Raw genomic sequence first — 24,077 nt, forward strand, 5'->3', positions numbered from 1 at the left:
GGCCACACTGCACCAACAAAAATAGTTCTGTGGATTTTGTGCAGCAGAATTGACTCACCAGCATCACACTCCACAGGATTCTTCAGAGTGCTTTCAATATTCATGTGCCTGCAACCTCTATAATATCCCTACAGAAATACTGAAAACAGTGAGAACCACTTACATTTTGTTTCTTCCTTTCAAGCAGGGATGATACAGGACTTTGACAGCATTGTTTGCTTCACACAAACGGACTGTAGATTCATTCGTCACAGTGGTGCTGGCAACTGCAGTAAAATCACAAATGCTATCGTTGTGTGATCTCACCAGCAGGGTGTCCGAATTCAAAAGCCAGAGCTGCGAACGAAAGAAGAAAAGTATATCTATTACATGCAAACACACCTGGGAGTAAATAAAAGACAGCGATTACGGATTCTACAGCTTTTTCAATATTGTCATGCTCTGGCTGACTGAATTGTGAAAACCCACTTGCCAAGAGTCATAACAACATATAACACAGTACAGAATCTTCAGCCCACGATGTTGTGCCAGCCCTTCAACCTGTTCCAAAATCAAGTTAGCCCTCCCTTTCACACGGCCCTGGATTTATTCTTCATCCATGTGCCTGTCTAAAAGTTCCTTAAATATTCTTACTGTATCAGAGACCCTTCATCAGGTGTGGAAAGGAAGGGGAAAGAGGCCAGAATAAGCAGGTGCGGAGAAGGGAAAGAATATAAGCAGGAAGGTGATAGGTGAAGCAAAGTCCTCCCAAACTCTTCACCTCACCTATCACTTTCCAGTTTGTACTCTTTCATCTTCTGCCCACTTTCTTATTCTGGCTTCTTCCCACTTCCTTTACGGTCCTGATGAAAGGGCTTGGCCCAGAACATTGCCTGTTTACTGCTCTCCATGGATGCTACCTGACCTGCTGGGATTCTCCACAATTTTGTGTGTATTGCTCCAGATCGCAAACATTTGGAGAATCTATGTTTATTCTGATACAATATGCACTGCGCTAGATTTTCAGCATCTGCAGCCTCTGATGTCCCCCCAGTTTGAAATTGCCTCATGAAGGGATACATAACTTTACCATCCATTTGACGAAGCCTTCTCAGAGTCTCATGTTTCCTCCCCCAATAAACTCTTACCTACTTTTGGCTCATCCTTTCCTTAAAAGTCAACCCTTTCCCAGGAATCACCCTCATGAAAATAAAAAAGTAAAATGGCAGATGCAACAAAAACAGGAAATATCAGAAGCACTAATCAAGCAGTATCTGAGGATAGACAAACAGAGTACACGTTTCAGGTCAATAGGTGCTAAGGTCAAGGCAGGAGCAGTCACAAACATGTTTGCCAAAAGTGAACCAGCTCGTTCTTAAGATTCCTGCCACCATTGAAAACGGTGTTAGTTATTGGAAATTGATCATTGCTGACACAGAACACCACTGAAGGAGTTACTCAGGGTAGTTCCCCAGGCCCAACTATCTCCAGAGGCTTTGTCAATGACCTTCCTGATGTTTGCTTGCACAATGTTTAATTCAATTCACAGACCTTTAGTAAATGAAGCAACACACATCTCATGAAGCAAGTCCTTTCCAACTTTCAAGCCTGGACTGACATGATAACATTCATGTCACAAAAGTGCCTGGACATCACCATCTCCAACAACAGGAAGTTCAACCATCACCACTTGGTGTTGTCTGGGATGGAGCTTCCAGGTTCCAGAAGAGCTGGAATAGGCTAGGTCTATATTCCCTGGGGCAGAGGAAGTTAAGAGGGGACATGATTGAGGCATATTAAATTATGAGGGCTACAGATAAGGCAGACTGCAGGAAAGTATTCACCATATCTGGAGAACATAGACTTAAGGTAAGGAGTAAGAGATTTAGGGAGGATTTAATTTATGCAGGGAACTTATTTATGCAGAGATAGGCAAGTACAAAGCTTGAAAGTGGTGGAAGAACCACTGGCAGCAATTCAGAATTGTCTAGACAAGAACTTGAATTGCTTGGACATACAAGGCTTGGGAGCAAACTCAAAATCACATTCAGATTTATGATGCAAAATTACTTGTTCTGCAGAGCAAGTACTAGGAGATGAGATTTGCGTAGATGGATGCTCACCCATAATTATGAGCCCAAAGTTCAAAGAAAATTTTATTATCAAAGTACACATACGTCACTATATACAACCCTGAGATTCATTTACCCATGGGGATACTCAGCAAATAGTAACCATAACAGGATCATTGAACGATCAACTAGAGCGTAGAAGACAACAAAGTGCAAATGCAAATATAAATAAATACAGGTGTCTCCCATTTTTCGAACATTTGCTTTACGACAGCTCGCTGTTACGAAAGACCTACAATAGTTACCTGTTTTCGCTAACAGAAGGTGTTTTCACTGTTACGAGAAAAGGCAGCGCACGCTGAGCAGCCAAGTTCCGCTCCCAGAACTGCATTCTAGCTGGCACTGCTTAAACACGTGCCTATGAGCAACTGTGCTTTATGTCGACTTATTTTGTGCATCCATTAGCAAGATGAGTTCTAAGGTATCAGAAAAGCCTGAAACAGCGCATAAGGGTGTTACACTTAGCGTAAAACTAGACATAACTAAGCATTTCAATCATGGTGAACAAAGTAAGGACATAGTGATTTTGGCTAAGGGTTTGTGGATGTTGACGAAGATGATGTTGAAAAGGTTTTGGCATCCCATGACCAAGAACTGAAAGATGAAGAGCTGATGAAGAGGAAAGGATAACAATTGAAACTGAATGCAGTAGTGAACGGCCCAAAAGGATTTGAGTGCTTACAAAGAACTGTATGATAGAAAAATGCACGAGGCTAAGCAGTCACGCATACTGTCATTTTTCAAGCCTTCCACATCAACCACAGCAGACGACGAACCTCGACCTTCGACATCGAGGCAGGCAGACATAGAAGGTGACCTGCCTGCCCTGATGGAAACAGACAACGATGAGATGACACCCCAGTCTCCTCTACCTCCCACCATCCCAACCTCCGACAACTCAACCTAACACACCATCATCAGTGTGCTCACCGTCTTCCCGATTTCGGTAAGTGAAACTACACTGTACATACATTGTTTCTACTTTATATAGGCTGTGTATTTTTATGTGTTACTTGGTAGCTTCATAACTTAAGGGTTACTGGAAAGAGTGCTTCTGCCAGGAGCGATTGCACCATGTGTTTTTGCCGCGAGTGCTGCCGAGATCGCTTGCGTGAGATTTACGCTGTTGGTGGACAGTGCTGCAAAAATTGTAGAAAAGTATTCCTACATTGTAAAGGCTGTGTATTTATCAGATCATTCCTGTTTTTACTATGTTACTGTTATTTTAGGTTTTATGTGTTATTTGGCATGATTTGGTAGGTTTTTTTTGGGTCTGCGAACGCTCACAAATTTTTCCCATATAAATAAATGGTAATTGCTTCTTCATTTTACGACATTCCGGCTTACAAACCACTTCACAGGAACGCTCTACCTTCAAATAGTGGGGGAAACCTGTAGCAATAAATAATGAGAACATGAAATAACAAGTTAAAGTTGTGGGAACATCTCAATGGATGGGCAAGTGAGTGTAGTTGGCCACTTTGCTCGAGTCTAATGGTTGAGGGGTAGTAACTGTTCTTAAACCTGGTGTTGTGAGCTCTGAGACTCTTGTACCTTCTACCTAATGGCAGCAGCAAAAAAAGAGCTTGTCCTGGGTGGCGAGAATCTCTGATGATGAATGCTGCTTTTCTATGATAGTGTTTCATGTGGATGTGCTCAATGATTGGGAGGGCTTTACCCCTGATGTACAAGCCAAATCCATTACCTTTTACTGGATTTTCTTTTCAAAGGCATTGGTGTTTCCTTACCAGGCTGTGATGCAGCCAGTCAATACACTCTCCACTACGTATCTATAGAAGTTTGTCAAAGTTTCACATGTCATGCCGGATCTTCGTAGACTCCTAAGGAAGTAGAGACGCTGCCATACTTTCTTCGTAATCGTACTAATATGCTTAGTCCAGGAGAGATCCTTTGAAATAGTAACAACCAGGAATTTAAAGTAACTAACTCTCTTTACCGCTGATCCTCCAATGAGGACTGGCACACGGGCTTGGCCTTGCTGACACTGAGACACCACTCAGCCAAATTTTCAGTCTCCCTCCTGGATGCTTTCATTCAGCCTACAACAGTGGTGTCATTAGCAAACCTGAATATGGCTTTGAGGCAGGTCACCATGTTCTTCTTGGGCACCGCTGTGATTGAAGTCTGCTTAAAGCAGGTCGGTAGCACACACTGCCGAAGTAAGAGGTTCATGATCTCAGTGAGCACACCAGCCAGTTACCCCATCCGGCTTGGGTGACTTCCTTGGATTCATCCTCCTGAAGGCAGCCCACACGTGGGAGTCAGATACTGAGATCAAAGGATCATTGGGAGACGTGGAGGTTGCAATGGTTCATCCACGTTCTGATGGTCAAAGCGACCACAGAAGGCATTGAGGACCCGCTGACTCCCATGTCACTTGATTTAACTTTATGAGAGCATTCAAGCCCTGCTACTACTGTCAAGCATTCCTTATTGATTCAAGTTAGGTCTGGAATTTCCACTTCACCCGTGAGAGTATTCCAGAGATCATACTTGCACCTGCTGTAGCATTCTTGGTCTCCAGACTTGAACGTCTCTGTTCTGGCCCTCAGGTCTCATGGTCCATCCTGGGCTTCTGATAGGGGAAAGCTCCGATGAAACACAGGTAAAGGGCTGAACAACATGGTATCTGATAGGAGGTCAGAACAGTGCAATAAAAGGAAGTGGAGAACTAAGGGAAGTGAAGAAAAGGAGTGAATACTCACCAACTGTCTAGATGAGTGCAACTCCAACAACACTGCACAACTAAGTAGACCTCTTGATTCATATTTCATCTACACCCTAAACATTTATTCCCAAATCCATTGTGGCTGCTCTGCATGTCCTGTCGAAAGTTCATTGCAGTTATTTAGCTACTCTACCTACAATCTCTACTTCAAGGAAGACAATGGAAGTAGGTTCACGAGTGTACCACCATGTCAATTTCCTATCCATGTTGCACACCATTCTGCTGCCCTTCATCATTACCGGGTCTCAGCTGGCAAGTCAATACAACAGTTGTAGAAATGAAACAATTCAAGGTGGTTCACCATCACTAGCAGTGTTCCAGGTGTTGAAGAGTGTGAGGGAAGATAAATGAGTATAGTTACTATCACAAGGGAGAAGGTGCTTAAAAAGCTGAAAGATCTAAAGGTACATAAGTCACCCGGACCAGATGAACTACATCCCACGGTTCTGAAAGAGGTAGCGGTTGAGATTGTGGAGGCATTAGCAATGATCTTTCAAAAATCATTGGACTCTGGCATGGTTCCAGAGGACTGGAAAATTGCAAATGTCACTCCACTCTTTAAGAAAGGAGGAAGGCAGCAGAAAGAAAATAACAGACCAGTTAGCCTGACCTCAGTTGGTTGGAAAAATGTTGGAATCAATTGTTAAGGACAAGGTTATGGGATATTTGGTGACACGGGACAAGATAAGGCAAATTCAACATGGTTTCCTTCAGGGAAAATCTTGCCTGACAAACCTGGTGGAATTCTTTGAGATTAAAAGTAGGATAGATAAAGGGGATGCAGTGGATGTTGTACATTTGGACTTCAGACAAGGCTGCTTACCAAGTTAAGAGCCCATGGTATTACAGGAAAGTAACCGGCATGGTTAGAGCATTGGATAATTGGTAGGAGGCAGCAAATGGGAATAAAAGGATCCTTTTCTGGTTGGCTGCCAATGACTAATAGTTTTCCACAGCGGTTGGTGTTGGGACCGCTTCTTTTTATGCTGTATATCAATGATTTAGATAATGGAATAGATGGCTTTGTTGCCAAGTTTGCAGACAATATGAAGACTGGCGGAGGGGGGCAGGTAGTGTTGAGGAAACAGATAGGCTGCAGAAGGATGGGCAAGAAAATGGCAAATGTAATACAATGTTGGAAAATGCGTGGTCATGCACTTTGGTAGAAGAAATAAATGAGCAGACTATTTTCTAAACAGGGAGAAAATCTAAAAATCTGAGATGCAAAGAGGCTTGGGAGTCCTTGTGCAGAATGACCTAAAGGTTAACTTACCAGGTGAGTCGGTGGTGAGGACAGCAAATTCAATGTTAGCATTCACTCTGAGAGGTCAAAAATATAAGAGCAGGGATGTGTTGCTACTTTATAAGACACTGGTGAGTCCTCTCCTTGAGTATTGTGAACAGTTTTGGGTGCCTTATCTAAGAAAGATATTCTGGCATTAGTGAGGGTTCAGAGGAGATTCATAGGGATGATTCTGGGAATGAAAGGGTTATTATATGATGAACGTTTAATGGCTCACTAGAATTTGGAAGGTTGGGGAGATGGATTTCACTGAAACCTTTCTAAGGTTGAAAGCCCTGCAGAGTAGATGTGGAAAGGATTTTTCCCATGGTGGGGTAGTCTAGGACAAGGGCACAGTATCAGGATAGAGGGGCATCCATTTAAAACACAGATGCAGAGAAATTTCTATTACTAGACTGTGGTGAATTTGTGGAATTTATTACCACGGGCAGATGTGGAGGCCAGGTTGTTGGGTATAGTTAAGGCAGAGATTGATAGTTTCTTTATTGGCCGCGGCAGGGCTGAGGAGGAGATAAAAAGAATCAGCCGTGATTGAATGATGGAGCGGACTCATCTTGAGAGGCAAAATAGACTAACTCTGCTTCAGTGTCTTGTGGGATATCTTCCTCAGGGCAATATGGAATGAACATTGCATGAACTTAAGAGTCAGCACCATGGGCATTGCCAACAACATCTACATGCCAAAATACGGATTAGAAAGTGGCAAGAACCCACATACTATCTGGACAGTGTGTTGCAGATTCCAGTTTCCATACTTGTCACTAAAAATCAGCATCAAGTTGAATTTATATTGCACTAAAAACACTCTGTAAACCAACATACCTCAGTTTTAATCAGTCCACCCGACTCCCAATTCTCCCTGACACCAGTGACCAAATTTAGGAAGCAAAGGTGATGATGGGAAATAGCACAAAATGAAGTTATGAATTTAAATCTCAATGTGAATTGTACCCTCTGGTGGGAGAGCATTAGGGGGGAAAAAAGTAAACACTAACTATTTTAAAGACAAGCAGTTCACCAACACTCATTGGAGAAATGAAACTGCCATCCTTCTCCAATGTCCTGCCTAGACAGACCCAAGATCACTGAACAAATGGCTTTTTCCTCAAGGAAGTCCAAGTCACTCAGCAGGGTTAGCCATGACAGTCAGTTCTTCACTGCCTTTACTGGATGGGCAAAACCTCCATCTTCCATCATAATCCTGATTACAAAATACAAAAATAACACAAGTAGGCATTGGATAGCAAAACAAAATGCAGTTTCTAAGGGGGAGTAAAACTATTCACGATCTTATGTTTAGGATTCATTGACTTTTAAGCCAAACAGTGATCTATGTCTGAAGTGCTTGACAAGATTTGCAAACATACATGTCTACCGGCAGATTTTATGAACTAACGATTTAGTCACACTTAATAAATGTTATGTCTCACATCACTGTTAATTGGCAATGTTTCCTTAATGATTGTCTAATTTTTAAACGTCAAATTCTATACACAGAGCTATATATTAATAAGATCAAATAAAAAACTTTCCACAGTCATCAGCCTCAGATTTTTACAGCTGATTTCTCAAATACATGCAATGTACTGGTTCTTCAATGTAACACAGACAAAATCCTGGAAGAACTCAGCAGGCCAGGCAACATCTAGGAAAAGAGTACAGTCAACAGAGTTTCAGCCCAAAACATTGACTGAACTCTTTTCCTAGGTGCTGCCAGGCTTGCTGGATTCCACCAGCATTTTGTGTGTGTTGTTTGGATTTCCAGCATCTGCAGATTTTCTCTTGTTTGCGGTTCTTCAATATGATTTCTGGTGCTTCACTGATCACACTAGCATGATGAGCAAACACTGCAGAATTACCTGTCGGACAACTTTCTGTCTGGGTGTTACAACTTGCTAGAGACCCCAAGCTACAGCAAGGTGGATCCACACAAGAAAGGATTCTACACCTACTGAGCTTAAAAGGACAGTGGGTCCTGTGGGCCTCCTCAGGGAAAGAAACTTCCACAAAACCAAGAGAAAACTTCCTGTAATTAATTAATCTCACCCAGCTCTGACAAAGGACTTCCAACCAAAAGCAATATGTAGAGTTCCACAAACATTGCCTGAGCTGCTGAGTGTTTCTAGTATTTTCTGTTTTTTATCGAAAAGATTCCTTCACCAGTTCTCAGTCAGGAAACAGCTGGTGGGATACAAGGCCAGATTAAAATAGAAGGTGCATAATAAAAATAAGTGGAAACCAATCAGGGTTTCTACATAACAACACACACAAACTGCTGGTGGAACACAGCAGGCCAGGCAGCATCTATAGGGAGAAGTGCTGTCGACGTTTCGGGCCGAGGCCCTTCGTCAGGACTTGGTCTCGGCCCGAAACGTCGACAGCGCTTCTCCCTATAGATGCTGCCTGGCCTGCTGTGTTATACCAGCATTTTGTGTGTGTTGTTTGTATTTCCAGCATCTGCAGATTTCCTAGGGTTTCTACATAATTGGGCATAAAGAAGAATGAAATATCAAGCAAAAGATCAATAAGAAACTATCCCAAGTCCAGACCATCACGTTAGAATGAAAGAAACATACTTGGGTGCAAGAAATCAGTAAGAAGAGGGAACTCATCTTCTGGTTCAAAAGTCTTCAATAAGAATTCCACTGACCCACCAATATCTAAAATACTGGTCCCTGAAAACAAATGACATACGAATACCAATTCACTTCAAGTGTTTCATAGGAAATAAAGCCCATGGGCCAAGAGAACCTGATTAACTGATATAACTGACTGCCAAATCAGATGTGACTGCAACCTGATAAATAGCAGCAAAAATAACCAATAACTTAATCAGCGCAAATATAAATGCACTCACTGCTTAGCTGCACCTTTAAAATATGCTGAGACAAGCAATTCATACAAAACAGCAATTAAAAAAAAATCACTTAATATATTTTGCCAGAATTCTTTTCAGCAGTAATCTTGGTTCCTCATGGAGGCTAATAAAAGTTATATTGATACAAGAATAAAGGCAAACAAAGGCTTATATTAACATTATTTACTTGCATAATTCACATTCTGCTTCAGAAGCCCAACATCAGCTCACACAACTGAGCTCAAAGTCATTTCCCTTGTTGAATTTTGTAATATCCAAAGCAGCCTTACTGCCACTCTTTACATTGAAAATCAGAGCTAATTGTCCACAATCAAGATTCTACCAACAAGTAATGCAGCACTTCCAGCCCACCACCAATAATCCCCTAACTGCATTATCAGGTTCATTAATTTTAAATTAAAAACAGTTTCCAAAAATAATTCATTGTTTAAATGAGTCAGTTTTTCCCCTTGCTTTGTTTGTTGAGAAAGCAATGTCTGAACGCATTGACTTTATGTGTACATCCTATCCTTTGGCTTTATTTTTCAAGGTTCTTCTAGGCAGTGATTACTCTGGAAATCAATTCCCACATTGGGAGTTATCTCCCTTAATTTAGTGAAGCTTGAACTAGACCTGATCATACAACTCACTTTCGGCTGAAGGTACTATTGGGTGCTACCTCAGCCTAACAATCTATTCTCAACTTTGCTAACAGATGTTTCCAATATTAGGCATTAATTAATATATGCTTTTCTAAAAATTTAGTTGTTCATTTTAAATTCCACTGCTTTCTCTATGTGATCCGTATTTACAAAATAAAAATAATACTCCCAGAACCGTTACGTACCCCGTAACTGGGTGTCTTACCAGCAAAGATAGAAGTATCCATTGGAGTCTGGTACTATTTTCAAACAGTGTTTATTAGTAAAATATACAAATCAATATCAACAATGCAAATATATAGATAATACACGTTAGCAATACTAAACCTAAAAGTGTGGGTATAATAATAATCAATAATAAACAAGCTCTATCGTTGTCTAGGGGATAATGAATTGTCATATGTGAATATAAAGTTCAGTTCAGTTCATACGTGCTGAGGTAGTTGTTGGTTCTTGTGATTTAATTGTTGGAGAGAGAGAGAGAGAGAGAGAGAGAGAGAGCGCAAACAGTGACAGCTACAGTCAGGCAAACCTTCCTTTACGTTCTTGATCCGTCGATGTGTTGTTGTGGCCATTCAGGTATGACCCCTCTGTCCTTCAGCTAGACCGTTCTTCTGTGGTGGACTCATCACCCAGGCAAGGGTGGACACACACACAAGCCCCCACCGGTCCTGCTATAAACACTGTGAGTTAAAATTGACCGATCCTTCATTCGGACTCTGATGCCCCACACCTTCTCGTGGGTTCCAACACTCAAGCAGTGCTCACTAGTGTATCTCCTGGTGCGTCTGAGGGGTGTCTCCCCAGATCTCACTTTTATCCCCACCCACGTGGTCTCAGGTATCAATCAGTTTTGAATGGCCTAGTCTATCAAACCAGTCCACTCCGGCTGTCCACTGAGGAACTTTAATGAACAGAATGGTACCAAGTAAACAGCCCTCTCCAAAAGACTTAACAATAAATCAATGTTTCCTCTCCTCCCTCTTATCAGCAGCAGATGTTCCAACTTGTTTTCCTCTTGATCTCTCTTTCTCTCTCATGAGCAGTGTGGTAACAGTGACAGTTTGTGATTCTCCTGGGGGCGGGAATATGGGCAACTCTGTACCCTTCTGCCCATCAGAGTTGTTCATCCTTCATAACAGAACAAAGTCCCCCTGCCCACAAGTTCAACTCCAGGCTTCACAAGCTGTCCAGAACACTTCCTTACTCAGCAAGGTATATCAAGTAGCAACTCCCTGGAAGAGACAACCGCTTGCTTAACCAGAGCAATTCCAGAGGAGATCCATAACTGCAGGCAGTAAAATTGATATACTGTAAAACCACAATCTTGTTTTACAACAATACTTACAGTTTAATTTACTCTCAATTCCCCATTCAATACCTCAATTAGAAGGTCTGTGCTGCTGAGATATACAAAAGCATCATTCCAAAAAGTTCGAAGTTCAAGTAAATTTATTATGAAAGTACATACAGGTTTCCCCCGCTACTTGAAGCTACAGCGTTCCTATGAAACGGTTCGCAAGCCGGAATGTCGTAAAGTGAAAAAGCAATTACCATTTATTTATATGGGAAAAATTTGTGAGCGTTCGCAGACCCAAAAAATAACCTACCAAATCATACCAAATAACACATAAAACCTAAAGTAACAGTAACATATAGTAAAAACAGGAATAATCTGATAAATACACAGCCTTTACAATGTAGGAATACTTTTCTACAATTTTTGCAGCACTGTCCACCACAGCGAAAATCTCATGCAAGCATCTCAACACACGGGGCAAGCGCTCTCAGCAGAAACACACGGGGCAAGCGCTCCCGGCAGAAACACACGGGGCAAGCGCTCCCGGCAGAAACACACGGGGCAAACGCTCCCGGCAGAAACACACGGGGCAAGTGCTCCTGGCAGAAACACACGGGGCAAGTGCTCCCGGCAGAAACGCACGGGGCAAACGCTCCCGGCAGAAACACACGGGGCAAGTGCTCCCGGCAGAAACACACGGGGCAAGTGCTCCCGGCAGAAACACCCGGGGCAAGTGCTCCCGGCAGAAACACACGGGGCAAGTGCTCCCGGCAGAAACACACGGGGCAAGTGCTCCCGGCAGAAACACACGGGGCAAGTGCTCCCGGCAGAAACACACGGGGCAAGTGCTCCCGGCAGAAACACACGGGGCAAGTGCTCCCGGCAGAAACACACGGGGCAAGTGCTCCCGGCAGAAACACACGGGGCAAACGCTCCCGGCAGAAACACACGGGGCAAGTGCTCCCGGCAGAAACACACGGGGCAAGTGCTCCCGGCAGAAACACACGGGGCAAGCACTCCCGGCAGAAACACACGGGGCAAGCGCTCTCTGCAAAAACACCCGGGGCAAGCGCTCCCGGCAGAAACACACGGGGCAAGCGCTCTCAGCAAAAACACCCGGGGCAAGTGCTCCCGGCAGAAACACACGGGGCAAGTGCTCCCGGCAGAAACACACGGGGCAAGTGCTCCCGGCAGAAACACACGGGACAAACGCTCCCGGCAGAAACACACGGGGCAAGCGCTCCCGGCAGAAACACACGGGGCAAACGTTCCCGGCAGAAACACACGGGGCAAGTGCTCCCGGCAGAAACACACGGGGCAAGCGCTCCCGGCAGAAACACACGAGGCAAGCGCTCCCGGCAGAAACACACGGGGCAAGCGCTCCCGACAGAAACACACGGGGCAAACGCTCCCGGCAGAAACACACGGGGCAAGTGCTCCTGGCAGAAACACATGGGGCAAACGCTCCCGGCAGAAACACACGGGGCAAGTGCTCCCGGCAGAAACACACGGGGCAAGCGCTCCCGGCAGAAACACACGGGGCAAGCGCTCTCAGCAAAAACACACGGGACAAGTGCTCCCGGCAGAAACACACGGGGCAAGTGCTCCCGGCAGAAACACACGGGGCAAGTGCTCCCGGCAGAAACACACGGGGCAAGTGCTCCCGGCAGAAACACACGGGGCAAGCGCTCCCGGCAGAAACACACGGGGCAAACGATCCCGGCAGAAACACACGGGGCAAGTGCTCCCAGCAGAAACACACGGGGCAAGTGCTCCCGGCAGAAACACACGGGGCAAACGCTCCCGGCAGAAACACACGGGGCAAGCGCTCCCGGCAGAAACACACGGGGCAAACGCTCCCGGCAGAAACACACGGGGCAAACGCTCCCGGCAGAAACACACGGGGCAAGTGCTCCCGGCAGAAACACACGGGGCAAGTGCTCCCGGCAGAAACACACGGGGCAAACGCTCCCGGCAGAAACACACGGGGCAAACGCTCCCGGCAGAAACACACGGGGCAAGTGCTCCCAGCAGAAACACACGGGGCAAGTGCTCCCGGCAGAAACACACGGGGCAAGTGCTCCCGGCAGAAACACACGGGGCAAGTGCTCCCGGCAGAAGCACACGGGGCAAGTGCTCCCGGCAGAAACACACGGGGCAAGTGCTCCCGGCAGAAACACACGGGGCAAGTGCTCCCGGCAGAAACACACGGGGCAAGTGCTCCCGGCAGAAACACACGGGGCAAGTGCTCCCGGCAGAAACACACGGGGCAAACGCTCCTGGCAGAAACACACGGGGCAAACGCTCCCGGCAGAAACACACGGGGCAAGTGCTCCCGGCAGAAACACACGGGGCAAGTGCTCCCGGCAGAAACACACGGGGCAAACGCTCCCGGCAGAAACACACGGGGCAAGTGCTCCCGGCAGAAGCACACGGGGCAAACGCTCCCGGCAGAAACACACGGGGCAAGTGCTCTTGGCAGAAACACACGGGGCAAGTGCTCTTGGCAGAAACACACGGGGCAAGTGCTCCCGGCAGAAACACACGGGGCAAGCGCTCCCGGCAGAAACACACGGGGCAAGTGCTCCCGGCAGAAACACACGGGGCAAACGCTCCCGGCAGAAACACCCGGGGCAAGTGCTCCCGGCAGAAACACACGGGGCATGTGCTCCCGGCAGAAACACACGGGGCAAGTGCTCCCGGCAGAAACACACGGGGCAAGTGCTCCCGGCAGAAACACACGGGGCAAACGCTCCCGGCAGAAACACACGGGGCAAGTGCTCCTGGCAGAAACACACGGGGCAAGTGCTCCCGGCAGAAACACACGGGGCAAGTGCTCCCGGCAGAAACACACGGGGCAAGCGCTCTCAGCAAAAACACCCGGGGCAAGTGCTCCCGGCAGAAACACACGGGGCAAACGCTCCCGGCAGAAACACACGGGGCAAGTGCTCTTGGCAGAAACACACGGGGCAAGTGCTCCCGGCAGAAACACACGGGGCAAGTGCTCTTGGCAGAAACACACGGGGCAAGCGCTCCCGGCAGAAACACACGGGGCAAGTGCCCCCGGCAGAAACACACGGGGCAAACGCTCCCGGCAGAAACACCCGGGGCAAACGCTCCCGGCAGAAGCACACGGGGCAAGTGCTCCCGGCAGAAACACACGGGGCAAACGCTCCCGGCAGAAGCACACGGGGCAAGTGCTCCCGGCAGAAACACACGGGGCAAACGCTCCCGGCAGAAACACACGGGGCAAGCGCTCCCGGCAGAAGCACACGGGGCAAACGCTCCCGGCAGAAACACACGGGGCAAGCGCTCCCTTCAGAAACACACGGGGCAAACGCTCCCGGCAGAAACACACGGGGCAAGTGCCCCCGGCAGAAACACACGGGGCAAGTGCTCCCGGCAGAAACACACGGGGCAAACGCTCCCGGCAGAAACACACGGGGCAAGTGCTCCCGGCAGAAACACACGGGGCAAACGCTCCCGGCAGAAACACACGGGGCAAGTGCTCCCGGCAGAAACACACGGGGCAAACGCTCCCGGCAGAAACACACGGGGCAAGTGCTCTTGGCAGAAACACACGGGGCAAGTGCTCTTGGCAGAAACACACGGGGCAAGCGCTCCCGGCAGAAACACACGGGGCAAGTGCTCCCGGCAGAAACACACGGGGCAAGTGCTCCCGGCAGAAACACACGGGGCAAGCGCTCCCGGCAGAAACACACGGGACAAACGCTCCCGGCAGAAACACACGGGGCAAGTGCTCCTGGCAGAAACACACGGGGCAAGTGCTCCCGGCAGAAACACACGGGGCAAGTGCCCCCGGCAGAAACACACGGGGCAAGTGCTCCCGGCAGAAACACACGGGGCAAGTGCTCCCGGCAGAAACACACGGGGCAAGTGCTCCCGGCAGAAACACACGGGGCAAACGCTCCCGGCAGAAACACACGGGGCAAACGCTCCCGGCAGAAACACACGGGGCAAGTGCTCCCGGCAGAAACACACGGGGCAAGTGCTCCTGGCAGAAACACACGGGGCAAACGCTCCCGGCAGAAACACACGGGGCAAGTGCTCCCAGCAGAAGCACTCTTTCCAGTAACCTTAAGCTATGAAGCTACCAAATAACACATAAAAATACACAGCCTATATAAAGTAGAAATAATGTACACCCAGTGTAGTTTCACTGTCGGGAATCGGGAAGACAGTGAAGACACTGATGATGGTGTGTTAGGCTGAGTCATTGGAGTTTGGGGTGGTGGGAGGTAGAGGAGACTGGGGTGTCATCTCATTGTTGTCTGTTTCCATCGGGCAGGCAGGTCACCTTCTTCTATGTCTGCCTGCCTCAGTGTCGAAGGTCGAGGTTCGTTGTCTACTGTGGCTGATGTGGAAGGCTTGAAATACGACAGTATGCGTGACTGCTTAGCCTCGCGCATTTTTCTATCATACAGTTCTTTGTAAGCACTCAAACCATCTTGCAAACATGCCCTAAACCTACGTACCCTTTCAAAATTAAACTCACACTTTTCTGCAATCATTGCAACATTGTGAATCGCAGCGAAAATCTCTCGCAATTGCTTCCCATTCAGTTCCTGGACGACTTCACTTTTGGGCCGTTCACAACTGTGCTCTGTTTCAATTGTTATCCTTTTCTCTTCATCAGCTCTTCATCTCTCAGTTCTTGGTCATGGGATGCCAAAACCTCTTCAACATCATCTTCGTCAACTTTCACAAACCCTTAGCCAAAATCACTATGTCCTTAATTTGTTCACCACGGTTGAAACGCTTTATTATGTCTAGTTTTACGCTAAGTGTAACACCCTTACGCGCTCTTTCAGGCTCTTCCGATACCTTAGAACTCATCTTGCTAATGGATGCACAAAATAAATCCACATAAAGCACAGATACTCACAGGCATGTGTTTAAGCAATGCTGGCTAGAATGCAGTTCCAGGGGAGGAACTTGGCTGCTCGGCGCGCGCTGCCTTTTTTCGTAACAGTGAAAACACCTTCTGTTAGCGAAAACAGGTAACTATTGTAGGTCTTTCATAACAGTGAGTTGACGTAAAGCAAACGTTCAAAAAACGGGGGACACCTGTACATGTCACCATATATAACCCTGAGATTCACTGCCTTGCGAGCATACTCGATAAATCCATAGAACAACCATCACAGAATCAATGAAAGACCACACCAGCTTGGGCGTTCACCAACCAACTCTCAAGTTTTTCGTTGTTTGTTATGGCTATCATCATTATTGTTAAGATCTGTACTGCTGAGATATGCAAAAGTATCATTCTGAATAGAATAATAAACTAAATAAAAAATAATAGAGGTGAAAATTACATCCATATGCAATTATTGCAGGTTGCTGGCTTGACTGAAGTTAGGGATATTGATACTAATGGCATGCCAGTGTAAAAGATTGTCCTTAAAGTGTGCGTGAGAGAGAGGGGGTGGGAGCGAAGTGGGGAGGGGGCAGGCGAGAGCAGGGGGAGGGTGCAAGTGAGGGCGTGAAAGAAGCTGAATTTATTGCATGACACTTCACAATGTGACAAGATGACCTTGCATATTGCTGCTGTTGTTGACTTATCCAACCCACTGATACACATCTCCATCACCCCTGAAGCCAGAGTGTTTTCAGATCAATATAACAAGGGCTGAAGATGCAGTATAGCCTATTCACAAAGGGGAATGAGAAACAGAGAGATTTGCCCAATGACACTTCCTCATTCTTTCTGCGGCAACTGCCCAAGCTTCCACTTGACATTTACCCTGACTGCACAGTCACCGTTAATAAAAGGAGATGTTTCCCATAATACCTGCACATTCCCCTTTAACCTCTGTAAGCTCAGGTTGGACCTATGGTGGCCAGTCGCAAATCTATTAAGACTTTTTCCCCCCATCATTTTACCCAGCCTTATCTAAGTAAAGAAAATATGATAAACCAAGTCTAAAATGCTTTTATCAAAAGATAGCATCACAGCAGACAAACCTAATCAAAAGTTCCAGGAATGTTTCTAATAATATTCACCATATTGTGCATAACTATGTAAAATTTCATTATTGTTAATCCATATCTGAACATTAGCAATTTGAGCCACCAAATTAGCAGATTAATGGCAACCCTCTGGTTCACAAAATAGTATATAGGATGGCATGCCACCAGCATTTGCCTCTATCCACATTCATACATCTGTAACTTTGAAATATCAGTATAAATTTTCTTTCCTTTTCAGTGCTGCTACTCATTTGCGACTGTTCTACAAAGAACTGGGCTAGTATGATTATATTGCTCTGGAATATTGTGATAAATATTTCTGAGAAGGATCTTTCTGCAACAGAATTATTGACAGCCCCTTATTTTTAGGATGATACTCCTCTGAGAGAAATGCATTGCCTCTGCACATAACTAGGTTCAGTGGGCCAATGTGTTTTTTTTAACAATATGAAATGCATGAGCAGAACTAACCAATCTACCCAACAGCCCAGAACCAGCCGGTGTGTCTAGATTACTGATCCAACAAGAGCTTATCAAAAGTGTTTCCAATGAGAATTCAGACATGGTCAGAGAGCAGTGTCAAAATATCAAAATTACCAGCACAAGCAAATGGCTTTAGTTCAAAGGAAGGCTTCAATAAGGAGAAATACAATAACAGTGTAGCCCGAGCAGCTCCAAGCCCTATTAAATATTAAACTGCACTTAATGAAAACAAATGTGAAGAGTTCACAAAGCCAGTGAAGTGCTCATTCAGGCAATATTGTGAATATAAAGAAATAAAACTGAAAATCATGTGGAAGAAGGGAAGCCAGGTGGAAATTTTCTACCAGATCATCTGGGATTTTGAGTAATTTGCCATAACTAGTCATGAGGTGAGTCATACTAATGGACTGATGAGACAATTAGTGAGTTGATAAGACAAAGGAGCAGAGGAATATGGTGAGAAGATGGGCTTACGTGGCTGATCCATCACCCAGCATAATGCACTCTTCCTTCTAAACATTTCTAATGTGTTCAGCAAAATATTTACTAAACCATTCCTTGGAAGTGGGTTCATCAACAGTCACACATGTACAATCAAGGAGCATATTATGAACATACTGACCTCTTTTAATCTAGTGATCCTACAACACTCACTACCAGTCACTGTCTAATAATAAAGACCAATCAGAGCCACCCAGTGATCTGCTGACCTATGCAACATGACTCCTCAACCCACCCACGCAGTATTCCCATGCCAAACTGAGCAGCAGCAGCCCCAACCCCAGCGCATTATACAGGCCTCCAAATAATCCTTATTGTCTTACATTCCCAAATAACTCTCTCCAGCTACTGATCCTATCCTAGCCCCTTTGCTGATCCACCAACAGCATGCACAGAATCCTACTTGATGCCTCTTGCACGCACTATAACAATAGTCTTTTGTTTTGCAAGACCTGTTCCGTAATATGCATTTCACGTCACTGAATTCTCCTGGAGCAAGCTCAGGGACAAAATGTTAAGCTGTCTTTAACCACTTGTTTGACTCACAGGATCAAGTGACTTTCCAATTACAACAGCCAGTTGGACCGTGTGGTAATTAACAAAAAATTTTCTCTAAGTCTCATTCTGAGATTCATCCCAGCCAACACTACCACCATGGGGATTTAACTTAGCTATAAAGCATTTATCTAACAATACAGTGTAGAAGGAAGCCATCCATCTCAAACAAAGCCAGCTTGCCCATCTACTTACATGCATTCCCACATTTACTGTATTTTATTTTCCCACAATACTATCTGCGAAAACTATAATGATTTTAGTTTCCACTGCTGCCTCTGCACCTTCGTTAAAAATATAGCTTCAAACATCTCCAGATCTATGGTTAAAAAAAGGTAAATTTATTCCCTCTATCTGTTGATAACCTCCAAGAGGACCACAACCTTGTTCTGGTTTGGAGGCTTGCGTGCCTCAATGACCCAGAGGGCTATTAGATTTGGAGTCAGGGCTTTATGCTTTGGCTCTTGGTAGGGTCACCCATGCCAAATAGTTCAAAGGGTAGAGGATAGACTAAGAATGGTCTACCAGTCTTCCAGGTTTGGGGATTCAGCTCAGAGCCAAGAACCATGACTGGCAAAACAAAATTGGTACAGAAACTGCAAAGAGGATCCTTCTACATCTGAGTACGATGGTATTCCTGAACCTTCACACAGGATTTGCATGACTGATAGTAATGAAAACTGAGAGGAAGCTACTGACACGACGAAGGAAGCCCCAAACACCGCCAGAGATGGAGGACCTTCATTGCTGCTACAAACACCAGCGGTGTTACAGGCAGTAATTATTCAGTGATAAGATGTCCAGTAAAAACATGCTTCCACATTTACCGCATCCAGTTTTGAACAACCATACCCAACTTTAACTTTCATATGCTGTGGCATCTATACTTGTAAGAATAAAAGTATTGTTTCAACAAAAATATCCAGTGTATCTGACCTTATTCACATGAACCACAAATTCATAAATACGTAACAAGAATTCAAAATGCATAGAATAACATTAGATAATTACTGGTAGAGACTGAACAAGTGCTCAATTAATTGCTCCTTGATCTTTCTGCTTCAGCACTCCTTTGTGTTCAATCTAGTTCCCAAAAACATTCACATTGAACACACACATTCCAACACAGAATAAATTTCATTGCAAAAGGCTTAAAAGACTTCATTGAAAATAATGGTTTACGCAATAATTACAGTCTGATAGAGCTTAAAGTATGCTGTTCAACTCTTAATCTAGTAGTAAATTAGATTTAATGCAACAAAACACATTTGCCAAAATATATTGTTCAATTTCAATCAAACTGCATGCTTGTCAAAACATTACAACCTTTTTGTTGAAAAATTAGTTTCAAAAACCAGAGATATTAAGAAGCTTACAGAGTCATTTAAGAAACAGTCTTCTTCCCAGATGACACAGGGCTAACAAAGAAAGTGGAAAATTATCAAAGCTTGCGAACATCTACACAAAATCTGCCACCCAGTGGCTACATCTATTAGCGATCTTCAGTGAAAGATTCTAAGTAGTACCTGATTATTATGATTCATCCACATTCTTGCATTTCACAGACATTTACAAAAGGACTATTAACAATCAGCCTATGCAAGATGGTACAGAAAAGGATTTACCAAAGCGTAAGTCTCTCCATCATGCCCTTGAATGCAGAATCTAAAGGTGCTTTGAATAGACGATAACTCCATCAGTCGACCAGCAACCACTCTCTCCACAAAGTAATATCTAACAAATTATTCAAAAAGAAACATTTCAGTTAGTTCCACTTCCCTTTGCATTCCTCTCCTGAATCTGCAAGAGGAAATGACCCTGTATATGAAAAATTTCTGCAGCAATTCGCCACTTTTACCACATAATCAGACCACTACCCAAACATAAAATGGGGAAAACAAGATCAAGTTACTTTCAATCCAATTAGATTAAACCTTCAGACCTCCAAGGTCTGGTGATGCGTCTATAACATTGTCAGTCCTGACGTTCATTTTGCCCCAACCTTTTTCAAGAGCATCCTAAATTCTGGCCCCACATTACCATTCACAGGCCAATAGATCATGATCTCCATCCTGCGATCATTTCCCTTCACCTCTTGTGAAAGTGTAGCAAAAGCAGTCATCATATTCCCAAAGTAAAATGCTAGCTCTGTAAAACCAAGAAGAAGGGATGACAAAGAGAATGAGCATGCATGCAGCAGGGAATGAAATAAATGTGAGATTCCTAGCAGCTCAAACAGGACTCTATACGAGATTACAGATTAGAACTGTCCATAGCTAGGCAGTTCTGTTGCAATGCAAGGGAGAGCAGACTCAGAAATCATAGATTTTAAGGTCTAACCTGGGCAAAGGAAGGGTATAATGAGATCGCAGTCAGTTACTGAGTCATGGGGCAGAGATGAGAGCACAAAATGACGAGACAATTCAGAAAGACGCAGTAGGAATGAGTGAAGCGGGAAGATGGAGCATCAAATCAGACGCGATGAATAAAAAGTAACGATGAGAAAAGGCCACACCACCAGCAGCTCTTCCACTAGGCATTTCTTTCCCTACTTCTGATTCTCCCCCCACCCCCACCCCCCGCCTCTCCCAGTCATCCCTTCGATGATTCCTCTGTTGTTGGCCATCCTGATCCTAGCCCCATAACCCAGGAGAGCTGATAAGCCTTACCTTTCCTTCGGGGGAGTCTGCTGATAACGATAGCAACTTCTGCTGGTGAGACAGATCTTTCAATTCAAACAGGCAAAAAAAGGGCAGTATAGTATGGAAGGGCCCTTTCAATCCTGTGTAACTCTATGACTTTATTGACATCATGTAAGTATAATAGAATCTAATAAAAGAATAATATTCTGGGTTGTGAATACCACCTTTCACTACAAATGCTTCACCAACGAATTTTCAGAAGCTTTACTGCAAATGTGAGCCATGCTATTGCATTGTATGACAACTTAGATGCATCTTGTAAGCAACAATATAAAGAAATATTACCTTTCATTTATTTGTCTTTCCAAAGTCTCCTTCATCAATGGTTGGACCAGCAGTTCAGTGATATAAAATTTAATTGTATCTGTGAGAGCATAGATTACAAACATCAGCAGGATAATAGAATTTGTTCAGAAGCTATTGCTTTTACACAGCAAAAGAAGTCAATAAACCATCACACACACTCGTATTATGACTGCACTTACACACACCTTTCAGTAGTCATTACTCTATTTCCACAGGGTTGACAGAAATCAGTATTCAAAACTTCTACTATTAAAATGTGATAAAACATGCTGACTGCGGGAGGGTGAATTATAAACAAAAACTCAATTCGCCACAACTCCACGTTATCCCTATTCCCTGGCCTGGTCCCACGAAAACAAGAGACAGGCAGAATGCAATCAAAATCACATGTATTCAACACCGTGGCCAATCAAGTGCTACAAACCCAGCTTCCTGCCCAGTTCTCTGCTCCTCTGATTCCCTCTAGTGTCCAACAATCTCTCTGTCTCAGCCACAATGTTGAAGCATCTGCAGGATTTTGAGGTAGGAACTCCAAGGATTACAAATCCCTGTATATAGCCTGTTGCTTTATCAAATTTTTTCAAAAGCTGACCATTTATCCCTCGACTATAGCTATGCTTCTAGACTCCAGCAGCTAGCCAGAAGTACCAATCTCTCACTATCAACATCATTATCGTGTACATTAGTCTTAAATATCACAACTTTCCAGACTCAACGTTAAATTCACCCATGTCAGATAACTCACTTTCTCTGCCTGCAGCCAAATGCCTATTTCTGCCGCAAGTTGCCCATCTGTTATATTAACTCAGTTTTTCTTTACCCGTTTGTACAGCCTGGCCAGCTGGGCACAACCTGCAGCCCTGCCTTTAGCAACGTAAAACAAAGAAGCATAATCATTACCCAAATGATCCTATTAACCCATCTGACCTGGCTTTGCCTTACCACAGATATTCCCTTTCTCCCATCTGCCCCTTCCTGTTCTTTCCCTACAAATTAAAATGTGCTTGTTCTGAGATAATACACTGACCTGCCCAATCTTTGAAATGCTCCCACAACCAATAATCTAGCTTTAAGGACTTTGTCTCATTATCTCATGTTCTCATTATTTATTGCTATTTATTTTATTTGCATTTGCAGAGTTTGTTGTCTTCTGCACTTTGGTTGATCTTTCATTGATCCTGTACTACTCTATAGATTTGCTGAGTATACCCTCAGGAAAGTGAACCTCAGGGTTGAATATGGGACAGACATGTACTTTACTGATAAAATTTACTTAGACTCTTCATCAAAGTTTTTCGCCCTTAAGTGTTATACCTTTGCACAGATGGTGACTGACCTGCTGAGTGTTTCCAGCATAGTCTGTTTTCCTTTCAGATTTTCAGTAGCTGTTTTATCCGATATTTCCATACGTGAAAGGAGATTACAGTCTTGGATCACCATCACATTCCAAGTCTCATGTTTATTCTTAGTGGGTGGAATCTAGTGCAAGCCTTTCTTTAGCTAGTCATACAAACAATCCCACCAAGACAATGAATGGCCTTCATCTATACATTTGAACTGACTCTATTGTATTTCTTTGTTCTACTCTGAATGCCTGCAAGAAAATGAATCTCAAGGTGGCACATGGTGACATAATACATTATAACTGAAGCCACAAATACAGGAACACAGTGCATGGACAATTTCTATAAATGTTGGGAATTTACTGCTAGTAAATGCAGGTCCAGTAGATTGAGAGGTAAAGATAAAGTTGAGAAGATTGAAGGGAAAAAGAGAGGCCAATGAACACATACATTGACAGAGCAGGATGAGAGGTGAAGTGTGTGAGACAAAGGAAGACATTAAACGACAGAGTGTAATACTGGAACAGGAAACGATAAAAGAAGAAAGGAGGATTGAAAGGTGAAACTAAAGAGAGGATCATAAAAGTTAGCAATGACACCAAGTTACACAAGCACAATGATTTGCTGTAAAGGAATCTGTGCACATTGTACCTGAAGATATCATATTTCCCAGCATCTTCCTGCAACGGCAGCAGATTACTGTTTTATTTTTGTTTGGCATCTGCGGGAGCACAAGTGAACAAAGTGAATACCAGGAATGCAGGACACAGTTTTCAGCCAACATGAAACAGAGATGTTGCATCACTCATGCGCCTGTCAGATCATTTCAAGCCCACCGCCTCAGCCGGGGAGCTTTGTCAGCTGCCATGTGGGTCATCAAAGGTGGAAATTTATACAAAACTGACACATTACTGCCTTGGGGAAGGAAGGAATAAACATCAGCAGCCTTGGCCCAGTCTTTCATACTGCCTGCCAACCAATCAAATGTACACCAATTCTAAGCTGAATCTAGACAGCAATGGCCAGCGGGAAGGCATTAAGAGGCCTCTAAGGGGAAAGAAGAAATGCAACGTTCATATTAATTGGTTGTCTCAATACGACTCTGAATAGTTCGCTGACACATTATTACAGAAATTACTACAGACCAAAATAACATTATTAACAACCACACTATATACAAAACAATACAATAAAACTCCTATTATGAGGCT

General features: G+C 44.5%; 1 protein-coding gene across 4 annotated transcripts in view; it reads right to left on the reverse strand.

Annotated features, from left to right (window-relative positions):
* ube3d (ubiquitin protein ligase E3D) overlaps window positions 1–24,077 on the reverse strand; it is a 358,068-nt gene that overhangs the window by 307,513 nt on the left and 26,478 nt on the right. For all 4 annotated transcript variants that reach the window (XR_009514423.1, XR_009514422.1, XR_009514421.1 and 1 more), the window contains exons 5-8: window positions 23,518–23,587; window positions 21,503–21,581; window positions 20,141–20,249; window positions 164–336 (exon numbers count right to left, since the gene is read on the reverse strand). Coding sequence is in view for 1 of the 4 variants with exons in the window: in XM_059982380.1 (XP_059838363.1) it covers window positions 164–336; window positions 20,141–20,249; window positions 21,503–21,581; window positions 23,518–23,587 (431 nt within the window). In the remaining 3 variants the exon portion in view is untranslated. The remainder of the gene's footprint in view (window positions 1–163; window positions 337–20,140; window positions 20,250–21,502; window positions 21,582–23,517; window positions 23,588–24,077) is intronic.

The sequence above is a fragment of the Hypanus sabinus genome, chromosome 10 (genome assembly GCF_030144855.1).
Source record: "Hypanus sabinus isolate sHypSab1 chromosome 10, sHypSab1.hap1, whole genome shotgun sequence".
NCBI classification, from domain to species: Eukaryota; Metazoa; Chordata; class Chondrichthyes; order Myliobatiformes; family Dasyatidae; genus Hypanus; species Hypanus sabinus.